Source organism: Equus quagga, chromosome 1 (genome assembly GCF_021613505.1).
Source record: "Equus quagga isolate Etosha38 chromosome 1, UCLA_HA_Equagga_1.0, whole genome shotgun sequence".
In the NCBI taxonomy this organism is placed as follows: Eukaryota; Metazoa; Chordata; class Mammalia; order Perissodactyla; family Equidae; genus Equus; species Equus quagga.
Genome location: NC_060267.1, coordinates 152,893,953 through 152,911,172, shown reverse-complemented (window position 1 = coordinate 152,911,172; position 17,220 = coordinate 152,893,953). Strand labels below are relative to the sequence as shown.

The 17,220-nt window shown below is 35.3% G+C and overlaps 1 protein-coding gene across 13 annotated transcripts in view; it reads left to right on the top strand.

Annotated features, from left to right (window-relative positions):
• Positions 1-17,220, top strand: part of RBMS3 (RNA binding motif single stranded interacting protein 3) — a 1,258,536-nt gene that overhangs the window by 1,149,761 nt on the left and 91,555 nt on the right. For 11 of the 13 annotated variants that reach the window (XM_046665635.1, XM_046665611.1, XM_046665592.1 and 8 more), the window contains 2 exons: positions 3,494-3,590; positions 5,834-5,884. In XM_046665635.1, coding sequence (XP_046521591.1) covers positions 3,494-3,590; positions 5,834-5,884 — 148 coding nt within the window. The remainder of the gene's footprint in view (positions 1-3,493; positions 3,591-5,833; positions 5,885-17,220) is intronic. The other 2 variants (XM_046665620.1, XM_046665697.1) reach the window with 1 other exon arrangement.

The window sequence follows — 17,220 nt, the reverse complement described above, 5'->3', positions numbered from 1 at the left end:
AGGACTGTTTTCCCTAGTTACTAATACCTTTGCATGTTTGGAAAGCAGGTATTGGTTAAGCCTCCACTGAGCATTTACAAATATGCAGTGCTTGCCTATCTTCTCTGGGTTCTCTCCCCTTAGCTTCCTACAGGTTTAGGGACTCATCTATGCTCCCACCATCTCAACATTGACCATCCTATACTGTAATTACTACTTCTTTCCCTAAGTTGTTCTGCATTCATTCATTCAACCTATAGTTATTATCGACTATGTCCCAGGCTCTGTTCTAGGCAACAAAGCTGATGTGTCTTCAACTCTCTTGAAGCTGACATTCTACAGGGAGAAATAGTCAATGAAATGATTGTAGTAGTCAGCTGAGCTGCCCTAACAAAAAACCATTGATTGGGTGGCTTTAAACAGTAGCCATTTATTTTCTCACAGTTCTGGAGACTGGAAGTCTAAGATGTATGTCTAGTCAGTTGGTTCCTGGTGAGGACTCTCTTCCTGGCTTGCAGACTGCTGCCTTCTCATTATGTCCTCCCAAGGCCTTTCCTCCATATGTGCCTGTGGAGACAGGGAGCAAGTTCTCTAGCATCTCTTCTCATAGGAACACTAATCCTATTGGATCAGGGCCCCACCCTGATGAACTCATTTAACCTTAATTTCTTCCTGTAAAGCTTCCATCCCCAATTACAGCCAGAGTGGGAGTTAGGACTTCAACATGTGAATTTGGCAGAGACACAAACATTCAGTCCATAACATACATAGAGAAATTTTTGAACACTGCTACTTCACATAGTGATAAGAGCAATGAAAAAAATAATTTAGAGGAAAGGAATAGAGAAAATTAAGGCAGAGATGGTGCTTGCTACTTTAGCTACAGGCCTCTCTGAAGAAGGGAAAGTTGAGGGAGACCAATAATGAGAAAGAGGTAGACTTAGGGAGATTTGGGGAAATGAGCATTCTGGGTAGAGAGAATTGTAAATTCAGTGGCCCAAGATGGGAGTGAGAATGAGAGGATTATGTGACAGAAGAAAGTCAGTGTGTTTGGATCCTAGTTGGCTAGGAGGAGAAGGGTAGGAGAAAATATTAGAGAGATAGGCAGTAGATTGATTGTGCTAGCCAAAACTGGAAATTCAAGTTTTGTTATCATTGCAATGGAAATCCATTGGAGGGTTTTAGGCTGATCAATGTACAGATAAGATGCAATTTAAGTGGCTAAATAGAGAAACTCCAAAAAATGTTTTAGAGTCTGACTTATCTTTGGTACACATAGTAAATGCTCAATAATGTTCCTAAAGTGGAAGGATGGATGTTTTCTTACATAGTAATTGATTTTTAAGTCAGGTTTATTAGGTATTTACATAGAGTATACATTCACTCTTTATAGTGTATAATATTATGAGTTCTGACAAGCACACGGTCGTGGAACCACCAAACAATCAAGCTATAGCACAGTTTCATCACTTCTCAAAATTCCCTCATATGTCTTTGTAGTTAGCCCCTTCCCCCAACCCAGCCTTTGGCCTTCACTGATCTGTTTTCTATCCTCATAGTTTTACATTTTCCATAGTGTGATATAAGTGGAATTACAAAATATAAAGTCTTTGGAGGCTGACTTCTTATATTTAGCATAATTCACTTAAGATTCATCATCATAAAAGTATCGGTAGTTCTTTCTTTTCTATTGCTTAGTAGCATTCCATTGTATGGATGTACCACAGTTTGTTTATCCATTCAACTGAAGAATATTTGGCTTGTTTCTAGATTTTGGGAAGTATCAATAAAGCTGCTATAAACATTTGCATTAAGTTTTTTGTGTAAACTTAAGTTTTCATTTATCTTCAGTTAATATCTACCAGTAGGATTGTTGGGCTTTATGGTATGTGTATGGTTAACTTTATGAAAAACTACCAAGCTGTTTTCCAAAACAGCTGTACCATTCCGCATTTCCACAAGTGATGAATGAGAGTTCCACTTTCTATGAGTCCTTCCCACCACTAGTATTGTCTTTTTTTTTTTTTTTGGCCATTATAATAGGTGTGTAGTCAGTATCTTTTTTTAAACGTCACAACTATAAATTTAGAGATCTGTTGAGTGTGGATAGTAAGGATGTAATGTGTATTGGAATAATTTTTTCAGCTATATTTTTTTTAAACAAAAGATTATCTTTAAGCAAAATTATTGTCTTTCCTGAGAGCTAGGTTAAATTTAAGACTTTTTAAAAATTAAGATAGTTCCCCAATGCTTGCTTGAAGACTTTTATAAAATATAGCTTTAAAGAATTTACTCCTTGAATCGTGGTAACCTTAAAATTCATCCCTCCTGCATTCAATGGGAGTCTTGTGGAATGCTTCTTTAGAAAGGTAACCAGTGCGATTCTCTATTCAAAGTACCAGTGAACACTGAGGGGTGATGAAGATTTTGTCCCCAACATTCTGACCTTGGTCACACTATTTTTTAAAAATTAAAAGTAGTAGTTGACTTTTGCTAAGAGTATGGCAATGTGAAATAATGACTCCATTATTCTTGATACACATTTTTCCAGTCTATCCTCACTTCAGTGACATACTCCATTACAGGCCACCTGGTTTTGTCTGTTCTGTGGCTGACCACTCCAGCCTTTCACTTACGCATGAGACAGGAAGGAAGTAAGAGGATTTAAAATTCTGTTGAAGAATTTGAGCATTAGGTAACTTGTGGACCCTAAGGTATGTCTGAGCAGAGATGGGTGTGTCACTCATTTCAGTACCTAGAAGCTACCCTTCACTAGACCTCTAGAAAGATCATCCCTCCTCTGATTTGTGAAGCTCTGATTTTGCCCAGTATTCTTCTATAATTGTTCGATGAAGGGCCCTGGAGGACTAGAAAATTCAGTGATTTTTACACGTCTATAGGAGTAGATCACATGGATCCAGAATCTTCACCAATACTTTGATTGAATCCAGAAAATGTTCCTATTCCCACCTAGACACAAATTGTTCACTTTCTTCCCTTTTCATGGAGAAAGCATTTAACTTCATTTGCGCACGAGGGCATAGACTCATGCCTGGCACCAATTATCGAGAACCCTCTAGGAGCTGATCCTATTTCCTAAATGAAGAGATAGACGCAATTTGTGTGTGTTTAACATTAGCCATCTTTATAATGCTTAGTGCTGTCGTTTTGCCTTCCTTTCAAAGAGCTTTAGAATGGCATTGCCTTTTTAAAAAAACAATGCCCATGGCTTTTCTCCCCCTCTTGGTTAAACATACTTTTATACTTACCTGGCATAACAGAGATTTTGTGCGGCCAATTTTATAAGATGAGTCAAAGTTGTCATTTTATTCAGAAGGATTTATTTCTCTTCATGGAATCAAATACTATAAATCTCCTGGATGCTCCTGTTAACAGTTGGTGGAAACACACAAGGGTGGAACTCTGTCTTTCCCAGTGGCGCTTGGTGGCATTTGATTAGCGGCCAGGCATGCAGCAGCTTCACGAATCTTCTTTTTTTGTTTTCTGTTTGCAGATTTTATTCTTCACCGTACAGTATTGCAACCAACCGCATGATTCCACAGACATCTATCACGCCATTCATTGCTGCTTCCCCTGTCTCCACATACCAGGTATGTCCGATTCACCTGCCGCATCTCAGGAGAGATCTTTCTTGCCAGTAACAGACTATATAAAGGCAAAAGGGACACAGTAGAATTTTTTTTAAATTGTCCTCATACACTGTAGTTACATCTTAGTGTAATAACACTCAAGTTATTAATTAGCCTACACTTTCAAGGGCTTGTTTGCATCTGTTTCACTGAATAATAAAATCCACCATGATTTTCATTCTTCCTGCTGAGTTTCATGATTATGCTACTTTCCAGCCAAGATTAGTACAGCTTTCTCACTGAGAAATTATTTTGTTTGTTGTCTGTTATTTTGGTTGTCACCTTCCCTGTTGTGTCTTTCCTAAAAGCACATTTCTAGCATTCCCTTCACTCACTCCAGGATATTTTATCGTTGTCATCTCCTTTTGTCACAGTTGTCCTCTGTATCCATGTAAAACGACATGGATGGATGTTAAATCATTTTTTCCCAAGAAATAGGGAAGATTATTGAAGTGATAAAAAGTCATTCCTTCTTCCTGCTCTTACTTCATTCTCAGTTCCAAAGAGGCCAAAAGAGACCTCAGGGGTTCCATGTGTTGAAACACAAGAAAATCCGAGACTCAATGTGTGTCCTAAACCAGATGTTGTAGCTGGTTAATACTAAGTACACAGGTGGATTGAAATAGTCATACTTCTCCCTCAAAAAATACTGCTTATCTTATCTCTTCAAGTTATCAAATATGTGATATTACTCCCTGCTTCTCTTTACCTCATATTGTTCTTCAGACAGTTCTTCTAATTCTAATTAGAAAGTGCCTATAAATGCTACATATGGAGAGTATCTAGTGTCATTTTTTAAAACTTTGGAGAGAAAGAAAAAGTGTGAGAGAGAGTGCAAGTGCGTGCATGCATGGATTTCTCGATATTTTGCAGATGGTGGGGGTGGATGTTTTACAATGGGTAAAACTATCATGTTGCTGACTGCTACTAATTCAGTGAAGTTTCACCTTATTCAGCCACTACATACTTCATTTCAGAATGTCCCAGCTGTCACAGCATCAAACTTGAGACTATATGCATTTTTTTCTTAACTGCTTCCCCCTGTAGCAGATCATTTTCATTCTTTTTCTACACTTAGATTCTTGATCCATGTTGGTGGGTGAACAGAATAGACTTTTGTGTGAATTGCATTCGAGGGTCTCAGAATGGTTGATTTCTTAATTGCCTTTCCTTGGGACCCATGAGGCTACGTGCAGGTGCTGTTCAGTTTTTGTTCTTCCTGCAGGCCTGCCTGATTGTAATGTGTGTTTTTGTTTTTTTTATCTTTTTTTCCTAACCTCGGCCTGTTTCAGCCAAGACCACCCATTGAGTCCCAATGTAGAGCACTTTGGTGACATGAATAAAATATCCACAGAAAAGTAATTTCACTTGGGAGGGCTCATAAGTGGAATTTAACTCCAGCTCTCTTTTTTCAAAAAAAGAGTTACAGCAATTTCCTATGTTGTTGATTCTCATCTTTCACCACTTCTTTTTATTTTTTAAATCTAAAGTGCATTGACAATTTCATTGGTGTGAATATACTGAAAACAAAATTTTCAGGGTTCTCTATGTAACAATCAGCTCTTACAAGCTGATTTTCTTATTTGGCTGACAAGGCACGTTTCAGAACAGTTGGCTGGCTCAAATACTCATTTTTATTTGCCATACCAGTTACCACGAGAAGAAATATCACAAACTTGCTTAACTTGGGTTTAACCCAAAGCATTCCTCAAAATTTCTGGTTGATCTCCTTCATTCTTACCCCGACTTTTACCACTTGGACTTACTTCCAAGATGGGATCACTTGAGAATTTGAAGTTAGAACCAATGACAGAAAGAGAGGAAGTCTTAGCAGTCAACTCTTGCCTCTTTCATTATTTGCCTGTGTATCCCTGGGAGTTGACCTCTAAATAGGAGGTCCCCGAGGCCTCCCAAGACTTTAATCTCCAACACCAACCTCAAAATATGCTCCAAGGCCCAACCTGGTCTGTGTGAGCACTGCAGTCAGCTCCCACAAAGTAGGAATTTGCTTTACTTTTCACCATTTTTCAGGGAGCAATTTAATCAGGTCCAAGAATTTCCTTTCTGTCCTTAGTTTTGAGCACTAATTAGCCGTAAAGTCAGATGGACTCCACTTTCTTATGACCTAGTGTGACTCCACTGAACACAAGAACCAAGTTCTCTCTGTGATTGCTTTGTGCTAATAAATGCTGTTTGATGCATAGGTCCAGAGTACTTCATGGATGCCTCATCCGCCATACGTTATGCAACCAACAGTAAGTGTTCTCAGTCACCTGAGGCTAAATATTTCTATTATCCAAGTGCAAGCTTTTGTAATGCATAGAAGCTTTGGGGTAAAGCTTTTGTTATATTCCATAGCTCTTTCAGGCAGCCGTATTTTCCAGATAAAAAGCTGTTCCTGAAATTCTACAAAAGCGTGTACAATAGATAGATAGGGATAGAGAGAAAGAGACGAGAGAGAGAGAACAAATTTATTGGAGGAAATAGCAGTCAACCTTCCAAGCTGATGTCTACCATTTGTTATGAATGGGGAATTCATGCAGGAACTCCATGCAAGAACTCTGAACTCTGGACAGTTAAATCCATTATGAGAGGAAGTCCTTCCTGTTTTCCTTCTCCTTCTGTTATGCTTCGTTTTCTTCAGATGCAGTTTGGTGTGCTTCAGGGGCGATTTTGAATATCATAGCCAAGTGTTGACTCAAAGCAATATTTTTGAAATATGAAGGTAGTTGTCTACTGATAGATGGAGATATATAGATAGAGAGCAAGGTTGGTAGATAGTTTTTATGTTAACTGACTAGAGTCATTTTCTTCTTTAGTGGAAAATTTCTTCCAAAAATATTCAAGCTCTGTTTTCTACTTGCTAGATTTCCCATTTTGTGGCACAATATTACATCAGTCCCAAGTGAAAAATATTACATATTCCATTAGAATCTATACTGAAGGCTCATGATTACATTTATCTTTGTCTAGGTCTTCCAGGGTTTCTAGCTGTAGAGAGGTACAAGATAGAGAGTTTTCAATAGCAATACAATCATGAGAGTTTGAGGTAGGGGAAAGAGCCCTAGACTGAAAGTTGTATGACAAGGTCTCTGGTGTACTCTCCTGGGCATGCTCACCTCTGTGCCTTTGTTTCTTTTTCTGTCTCTATACTTAGAGCTTTTGGGAGGATCAAGTGAGAGACCATATGTGAAAACAACAAAGTATGACATGCTATGCATTATTATTACCATTATCTTTTTTATTGAATGTATTAGTTGTACAAAGAAGAAGCAGAGCTACATTTTGACCGTTTTAAAAGCTAAATATAAAGAAAGTAGCACATGTCAAAGACCAAGGAGTTAAATACACAGGCATCCATTTCCTGGACTCAAAGGATCACAGCACCTGGTTTTCATATTTGAGCTTTGTCCGTTTTTTTTTTAAGGAACATTCCATGTTGCTCCTAATGTTTTGATAGTTTGTTTTTTATTTAAAGAGTAAAATATATGTAGCTTACTACAGCAGAACTTTAGACTATATTTTTTTGCAAATCCCTCTATTTACTCTTACTTACACACTTTGGGGGCTTCCTGAGTTCATCTGGTCTATGTTCTATAAATCATACTAACATGCAGTGAATCCAGGCTACACTTTTCTATCCAAGTCATGAGGTAGAATTTAATTTATGCTGCCAAACCAATGTATTGCACAGAGTGAGCCAACACAGGAAAAGGGAAGAAGTCCTGCCAATTTCTATACAGAAGACTTTCTAGAAAGAAACAACTACCTTCTAAAACAAAATGTGTTCACCTAAAGAGCACTATTGCTAGTTTAGTCCTCTCATTGAGGTTAAGCATCATCTTGTTGTGGCCAAAAGGAATTCACATCTGGCAAAATCTGAATACTTTTCCAGATCTCAAAGTATGTAAGATTCTACAGTACTTCTAGAGCTGTGAGGAGAAAGGAAAATGTTTGTATGCATCTTTATTTCAGCTGGCACTCAGGACCTTAGCAAAGTTTTTCTTGACCTCCTCCACTGCAGCACAGCTTCAGTCCCATTTTTGGATGTATGATTTCTCTTACATCTTCCTCTAGCAATAGCCGTGTGTGTGTGCGTGTGTATGTGTGTGTGTGTTAATTTGTCCCCTTGGATCTTCTTTGCTATGGCAACTGCTCACTGATAGCTTATCACTTCCTATGACTAGACTGTGCATCATGTTTGAGCTTAGGTCACTTGGTTTAAAATGTAGTGTTTGTGGCTGGGACAGATTCCTGGAAAAAGGAATGGCTGGGCCACCCACCACTTTGTTGTCTTTAACATGGAAAAGTTGGCTAAACAGTGTCATGGAAACACAGAGTTTGTGCCATCAATCTTTGCCCTGTAATATTCTTGCTGGTTGTCTATACTGCATAAATAACCTTATCCAGCTGGTCTTAATTTCATCATCAAAGTGGGGGTTAAATTAATCCCTCTATGATACTAAAAGACAAAAATACTTAAGTAATCTAAGGTGAAGAAACACAATACCTGGATCTGAGAAGAATGAATGAATGACTTGATGATTAATAGCATGAATTCTTGGGTAGGCTCTTTGGGCTAAGAAACCCTCCCTAGCTATGGAACTTTGGGTAAGTAAACTTTCTGCACCACAGTTTCCTCATCTGTAATATGGGCATGATAATACCTGAATAATTATACATTTTGTTCATTAAATGAAATAAGGTATTAAAACTCTTAAAACAGTGCCTAATAAATAGCAAGCACTCAATAAATTATTATTATTATTTAGTTATATGAGTAGACTGCACATTATGCTTTAGATTAGCCCAATTATGTAAAATGAGTGTTGGTACAAGAAGAAAATTGAGAATAAGCAATAATCACCTATTTCTACCCCATTCATACTATTTATTTAACTTACTCTGCTAATGAATTTGGTGGAGGTAGGCTCTGTGGCTATAAATAAGACAAATTGCATAGATTGATACTTTTTTCATTTATTTACTAAACCATTTAACGCCTAGTAGTAAAAAAAAAAAATGGCCCATGGGGTACCTGCTTTATATCAGTAACTGGAACCTACCTTTTAAATAAATTCAAATTGTCAATATCTATATGATATCTCAAATATGTTGCCCATAATTCTTATTTGCTTACAACTGTTCTCCTGTCTCACGTTTTCTCTTCCACCAATTTGAGAACATCTTATGTATAAGCTCTCAGTGTAGAGGTATGTTTTTCTCCCCCATCACTATGAATGCACACTGACTCTCATTCTGGAGCCAGAAGCCCTTCAGGTTCTTTTCATGCTTGACTCGAAGGACTCTAAGATCTCAGCCAGGTTTATATCTGAAGAGAAATCAGTACTTAAAGTAGAGCACAGTGCCTCAGGTCTTTACCAGGTGGATGAATGGTTAGATTGGAGGGGTATCAATCGGCGAGAGAGAAATGAAATAAATGATGGAAGGCAAGGAAGGCAGTAGTAAAGGGACTAGAGAAGAACAGAAAGCATAAGCATATAGCTGAAGTTTGCCACTTAAGTTTGCTTCTTGGGAGATTTCATTCTCTAAATTGTGTACAATGTACTTTTTTGTAGATTTAGAAAAAGGTTCTGAGAGGCTTGTCACTTTTGAGGAAGAGGGGATCAAAGTCTCCTCGCCTACGTTCTAACTATCACACTGGTGTTTGCGCAAGAAGACAGCTCTCCATCACTTATCAGACTTTGGGACTTTATTGGGTCCCCTGGGAAGTTGTCAAACCCCACTTAGGGCAGCAAAATTGTTTCTGTTTGCACTTTATTGTTGTTCACCTGAACAGACACTGGGGAGAGAGCACTGTTAAACTGAATTAGAAATTCACTTTCTGCTCTGAGGAAGTGAAAATGCTGACTTTGTCAAAGCAATCGGATATTTGTTGCTGCTTCTCCGTGCAGGGTTCTGTACTCTACTCTGAAATCTCACTATTACACTGACAGAATTTTAATAGGAGATGGATTGCGCCAAATATCTACTCTGCATAGCAACATGCCACATTGGAATCTCATATGAATGCACAATTGAAATTCCTCTATTGCAATACGTCAGATAGTTTGTTAAATCTGTGCTGACAAGGAGAAAAGATGATAGTTCCCGAGATGAAGCATAGTTCTGTTCCTTCAAATTTTATTTAGGCTCAGTTGAATCATAAATCTCCCATTCTTCATATGGTTAGCATTATTTCATCTCAAACAGAAAGGTCAGCTTTCATTTTTACTTAGTTACAAATTGGTTCTCTAATTACCACATTCTAAGAAATGAAGATGCCTTTATTGAATCATTGGATGATTTGTTGCTGTGCATGGCTAAATTATGACTTTTATGATTAATAAACCTTAAGTTTACAGCTAAAGAGTTAATATAAACTTCCTTCTACAACAAGGCTTTGCAAAAACCTCCAGAACATTTGATTCGGTCATTCTTCACCTGTAAATAGGTAAGGCTTAAGACTTAATTTTACAAGTTGTGTTCTCCAAATTTGCAGATGTGTTTCCTGTAAAAGCAGATTACCAAGTTTGGAAAGAATATTTAAATCATTAGAATTCTGTTCAGGAAGCAAGGTTTTCAGATAGTATCCTTTTGTTCCTGAGCTGAACAAAAATCCTAACCCTTGTAGTTTCATCATCAAAGTACCAAAATCAAATGTTTTTGCTGTCTAAGGAGTTAACCTTGTAGATATAGATCTACAGGTCAAAGCCTTTTTTAACTAAATAGACAAAACAAAACAACATCAACTCTAACCCATATATACTATTTCTATTGGGAGAGAATTCAAATGAGGGAAAATAAACTTAGAAGGAGCATCTTCTTTTGAGTGTCACCTCCTTTTAAATACACTTCGGGGGTAAAGTGCATATGAGCAAAATCATTTCCACAGAAAGTCTCTCAGACACCTTGACTTCTGTAAGAAGCAGTGGTGGCTTTGACATTATTAAATGTAGCTTCAAAACTCTACCGTAATTTTTCAAACATAACCTCGTGACTTTAGGGAAAAAAACTTTAAAAAGTGAAATTCAAGGCTCATAATTCGCAAGTACATAGAGCATGAAAGACTGGCCACGTAGGATCCCTTTGCTCATAGCTTCTACTCTCCAGAAGTAAGCCTTGTAAACAAGTTTGTATGTCATTATCCAGTCAACTTTTCATGCATGCAAAAGTATATATGTGTGTGTGTGTAAATCTGTGTATTTTTAACATATATACAAGATCACTCTACAAATATTGTATTGCAATTTGCTTTATTTTTCCCCAATAGTAAAATGTCTGGATGTCACCACATATGACCCACATATAGATCTGTCAGGGTTTTTTTAACACTTCACAGTATACCATTATATAAATGCACCAAAAGGTATTTAACTTAGTTCCTATCCATAGTCCTTTAAGTTGCTTTTAATACTTGCACATAAGCTCAAGACTGTAATATTGAACACTTGTGAGAAAATATCTTTGGGATAAATTGCTGGTCCGAAAGGTATATGTGCTTTAAAATTTAATATGTGTTATTGTCATATTGCGCTTAAGTGAGAGTGTTTATTTCCCCATGGTCTCAATTAAGACTGGGTGATGTCAAGTTTCAAATATTTGGTTAATGTGATAAATAGTGAATGGTATCCTATTGATGTTTTACTTTTATTTCTCTGAGCCCTAGAGAAGTTGAGTTGCTTTTCATATGTTTATTGGCTATTTTATTTTCCTTTTCTTTGAGCTCCAAGTTCATTTGCTTTGCTCGTTTATCTTTTGGGGTATTGATCTTTTCTTATTTTTCAAAGATATTATTACAATTTGTAAGTTAACATTGTTGTAAATAATCTAGATATTTTCTCTGCATACCTTGAATTTAATTTTATGGCATTTATCAGACAGAATTTTGGTATTTAGTGTTATGTATTTAGTGTTTATCAGTTTTTCCTGATAGGGCAAACTTTTTCTGTAAAGAGCCAAACAGCAAATATTTTCAGTTTTGTGAGCCATATGGTCTCTGTCACACCTAGTCAATTCTGTGGTTGTAGTGTGAAAGCAGCCGTAGATTAGTGCATTAGTGCATAGAAAGCAACATTGCTGATTAATGATGTTGAGCATCTTTTCATCTACCTGTTGGCCATTTGTATGTCTCCTTTGGAAAAATGTCTATTCAGTTCCTCTGTCCCTTTTTTAAATCATTCTTTGTTTTTTCTTTGCTATTGGGTTGTATGAGTTCTTAATATATTTTAGATATTAATCCCATATCAGATATATGATTTTCAAATATTTCTTCCCATTCCATAAATTGCCTCTTATTTTTTGGATGATTTTCTTTCCTGTGCAGAAGCTTATTAGTTTGATGTAGTCTCACTGGTTTATTTTTGCTTTTGTTGCCTTTACTTTTGATGTCAAATCCAAAAAATCGTTGCCAAGACCATGTCAAGAAGCTCACTCCCTGTTTTCTTCTGGAATGTTATGGTTTCATGTCTTATGTTCAAGTCTTTAATTCATTTTTAGTTGATTTTTGTGCATGGTATAAGATAGGGATCCAGTTTTTTTCTCTTGCATTTGGCTATCCACTTTTCCCAACATTATTACAGACTTTTCTCCATTTTATATTCTTGTCTCCTGTGTTGTAAATTAATTGACCATATATACATGAGTTTATTTCTAGGCTTTTTATTCTGTTTCATTGATCTGTGTGTCTGTTTTTATAATACCATACTGTTTTGATTACTGTAGTTTTGTAGTATAGTTTGAAATCAGGAAGAGTATGTCTCCAGCTTTGTTCTTCTTTCTCAAGATTGCTTGGGCTATTTGGGCTCTTTTGTGGTTCCCTACAAATTTTAAGATTGTTTTTTCTGTATCTGTAAAAAATGAAATTTCCTTTTTAAGATTTTATTTTTCCTTTTTCTCCCGAAGCCCCTCTGGTACATAGTTGTGTATTTTTAGTTGTGGGTCCTTCTAGTTGTGGCATGTGGGATGCCGCCTCAGCATGGCTTGATGAGTGGTGCCGTGTCTGCACCCAGGATTCGACCTGGCGAAACCCTGGGCCACCGAAGCAGAGTGCCTGAACTTAATCACTCAGCCTCAGGGCCGGCCCCTGAAATTTCAGTAGGAATTGCATTGAATCTGTAGATTGCTTTGAGTAGTATGGACCTATTAACAATATTAATTCTTCCAATCCAAGAGCACAGAATATCTTTCCATTTATTTTTATCTTCAGTTTCTTTCACCCCTGGTTAAATTTATTCCTAGGTATTTCAGTCATTTTGATGAAATTGTAAATGGAATTGTTTTCTTAATTTCTGTTTCTGACAGTTTATTGTTAATATATAGAAATCCGACTGATGTTTGTTTCTTGATTTTGTGTCCTGCAACTTTACTGAATTTGTTTATTAGTTCTACAGTTTGTTTTTGGTGGAATCTTTGGGATTTCCTATATATGTCATGTCATCTGCAAATAGTTCTTTCCAACTTGGATGCCTTTTATTTCTTTTTCTTGCCTGATTTCTCTGGCTAGGACTTCTAGTACTGTGTTGAATGAAAGTGGCAAGAGTAAGCATCCTTGTCTTATTCCTGATCTTAAAGGAAAAGCTTTCAGCTTTCCACTGTTGAGTATGATGTTAGCTGTGGGCTAATTATAAATGGTTTTTATTATGTTGAGGTATGTTCCCTCCATACCTAGCTTGCCGAGAGTTTTTATCATGAATGGATGTTGAATTTTGTCAAAGGTTTTTTCTGCATCTAATGAGATGATCCTATGATTTGTATCTTTATTTTGTTAATGTTGTGTATCATATTGATTAATTTGTAGATGTTGAACCATCCTTCCATCCTTGGAATAAATCCCACTTGATCATGGTTTATGATCCTTTTAATGTATTGTTTAGTTGAGTTTGCTAATATTTTGTTGAGGACTTTTTCATCTGTGTTCATCAGGGATATTGGCCTCTAATTTTCTTTTCTTGTAATGTCCTTGTCTAGTTTTCATATCAAGATAATGCTGCCCTTGTAAAATGAGTTTGGAAATGATCCCTCGTCTTCTATATTTTGGAAGGGTTTGAGAAGGATTGGTACTAATTCTTCTTGAATGTTTGGTAGACTTCACCATTGAAGCCATCTGGTCTTGGACTTTTCTTTTTTGGAAGGTTTTTGATTACTGATTCAATCTCCTTATAAATAATTGGTTTGCTCAGATTTGTTTTTCTTCATAATTCACTTTTGGTAGGTTGACTGTTTCTAGGAATTTATCCATTTCTTCTAGATTGTTAAGTTTTTGGTGTATCATTGTTCATAGTGGTCTCTTAGGATCCTTTCTATTTGTGTGGTATCAGTTGTAATATCTCCTCTTTCATTTCTAATTTTATTTATTTGAGTCCTATTTATTTTTTTCATGGTAAGTCTAGCTAAAAGTTTGTCTATTTTGTTTACCTTTTCAGAAAACCAGCTCTTAGTTTCATTGATGTTTTCTATTGCCTTTTTAGTCTCTACTTCATTTATTTCTGCTTTGATCTTTATTATTTCTTTCCTTCTGCTTACTTCTGGCTTAGTTTGTTCTTCTTTTTCTAGTTCCTTGAGGTGAAAAGTTAGATTGTTTATTTGAGCTTTCTTTTTTCTTAATGTAGGCATTTATCTCTATGAGCATCCTTCTTATAACTGCTTTTGCTGCATCTCATAAGCTTTGGTGTGTTGTATTTCCATCTTCATTTGTCTCAACATATTTTTTGATTCCTCTTTTGACTTTTTCTTTGACCCATGATTTGTTCAGTAGCATGTTGTTTAATCAAGAATTCTTTTATGTCTTTTGAGTCCCTTAGTAGAGTATTAAAATTTCCTCCATATATGTACTGTACATTTCTTACATATTTTATTTGGCTTCTAAATATTTTTGTTATTATAGTTACAAATTTTTTATTATATTTCTTTTTGTTCACCTTGGTAAATAGAAAAGTAATCTATTTTGTGTACTAATGTTATTGATTTTAAATTTTAAAACATCCTTTAATTATTCAAAATCACTGTTGAAGTTTGAAAGATATTCATCATTAAAAAGAAGATAAAAACATCAATTTCCTCTTATTCAAAGATTCCTCCAGTTAACGTCTAATAGTATATCTTTCCAGATCTTTATCTGTATCTTTATCTATCTATATCTACACATGCACACACATATATCATATATGTGTGTGCATGTGTTATCTTTCACTAAAATGAGATCACACAGTACATGCTATTTTTAAACTGTTTTCAGCTAATGATCTCCACTTTCCCATGTCAATAAATTTTGTATCTTCTCTAATCAAATTTTCTCAACTGTCCAAAAAGTGTTCTTTACAGGTGGTTTAACCAAATAAGGAAACAATCAATGACCACATATTGTATCTGGTTGGTGTGTCCTTTATGTCTCTTTTAATCTAGCACGGTCTTTCTTTTCTTCCTCGTGTTCTCGATTAGCTCTCTTGTAGGGTGTCCCACTTTTGAGAAATTTAAAGTTGAGTCTTCATGGTGCTAGTAATCCTTCTTCAATTCCATATATGAAATAATTTCATAACCAACTATCTTTCTCAATTCTCTTATTATTTCCAATATATTATTTAATTGATTCTCAAGTTTCCCAGGCCATCAAAATAATCTCATTTTCCACTTCATTTCAAATATTTATATTTCACAATCCATTTTCTTGCCCAATTGTAATGGAGTGTATTCTTTGACTTATTCTTTATCTTAGTTAAAATGCCACTGTGAAGTGTTTGGTTTTTATAAAACAGGTGTAAATGCTGAATGTAATCAAAGTTCTTTTGAGAAAATATTAAGTTTTTTTATTTCTTTTATCAATTTTATTTTATTAACATATTTGTAATTAATTATATTTTAGTTAATGTCATCAATATATTTCTTAAGGTGAAACCATTCTACAATGAACTTCTTTTGGTCATGATATAACTTTCTTAAAACTATAGTTCTTGATTATATTTGTTAATATTTTGTTTACTATTATGAAATCAGTCTTTATTAATAAAATTATTAAACATTATCCTCTTTTGTGTGTACTATTTTTGTCATATTTTAATAGCAGAATTATAAGGGCTTCAAAAAAATAATTTGGGAGGATTCCTTTTCTTAAATTCTGGAACATTTTTAAATATCATTGCATGTATCTATTTTTGAAGATTTAAAAGGATTCACATATGAAACCATCAAAGAGAGAAATGTTTAATAATGTATGGAGTTTTTATATGACCCTGATTGCAGTGAAATTTGAGGAATACTTGCCTGAAATTTCACTTAATTAAGTCTTTCTTTTCCTGGGTCCTTAGCTATACTAGTCATTGACTCTTCATTTTATGAAATTGAGGACCTTGAGTTCAATGAAAAAAAATCAACTAGCATTAAACAAATATTCTTGAGCATCAAATATATATAGAATATTCTTTTAAGTGTTGTTGGAAATGGGAGGAAGGGAAAAAGAAATAATCTAGTTGTGAAGGTAATTATTATAGTTTAGGATGATTGATTAAAATCTACAGCAGAAAGACGTTAAATGTTTAGCAATTATATAACATTGAAAATGACAAGGTATTCATGACTATTTAAGGGTGGGAAGAACAAAGACATAAACATAAGCTTAAAGAATGGATGTTGTTTATGGGTTAAAGAAAAAGGAAGAGTGCACTTTAGGTAAAAATGACACAAAATGTATGGAGAGGTGTCAAGTTATTTCAAGGGGCAAAGAGGCAAATAGCTTACATTAAGTGAAATGTTTGTGTTAGGAAGTAGAAGAAAGATTTGGTTGGAAAGGTGAATTAAAGTACAACTTTTATTAGTCAAATCTGGCACACTTTTCTACACATTTTTATTAGCTTGATGGTTCCAATGCTGTTGTCTAGAACTTAGGTTTATTTTGGAAAACGTAAAACAGAAAGGCTAAATTATGTTACTGATAAGTGTGAAAAAGTCGTAATTTCCAGTGGAGTAATGGATGAATCAATCATGAATGGAAAAAAATTTTAAATTTCGCTGCATCATGAAAATGTTATTATGCCAAGCCTCTGTACATAATCATTTTATGTCCATGGAAATAGTTTAGGGAGTAATGTTCATCATTCAAGTAGAGCATCTGAAAGCTGGGAGAGAACATTTCTTGATGTCTAAGATCCTTGTCTCCTAAGCACAAGAGTGGCTTAGTGATGATTCTGGTGGTGATTCTGGAATCTTTTGCAATCCAAAAGTGTGCATATGACCTGTCTTTTGGCATGTGGTTTTATATTATTTTACTATGGACCTTTAAAAAGAAAGAATTACTCAAGGAATAATGCATTACATTTTTAGAACCACAGGCCCAGCATTTTGAACACAAGACTGACCCAGCTGCTAAGAGAAGAAGTTCCAATCATACATGACCCTCAATGTGTCCTTAGATAGTACTTAGAATTTCTTTGTCACTGCATCACCAGTAAAGCAGAATTTGCCACTTCCTTTGTAAAGATGTTGATAACATTACACTTTTAATAGTTGTTTAACATTTTAAATATAATTAAATAGAAACACAATGCTAAGTATCCAATCTATTAAAACCTCATTTTCTATGGATTATCTCTAGAGAAAG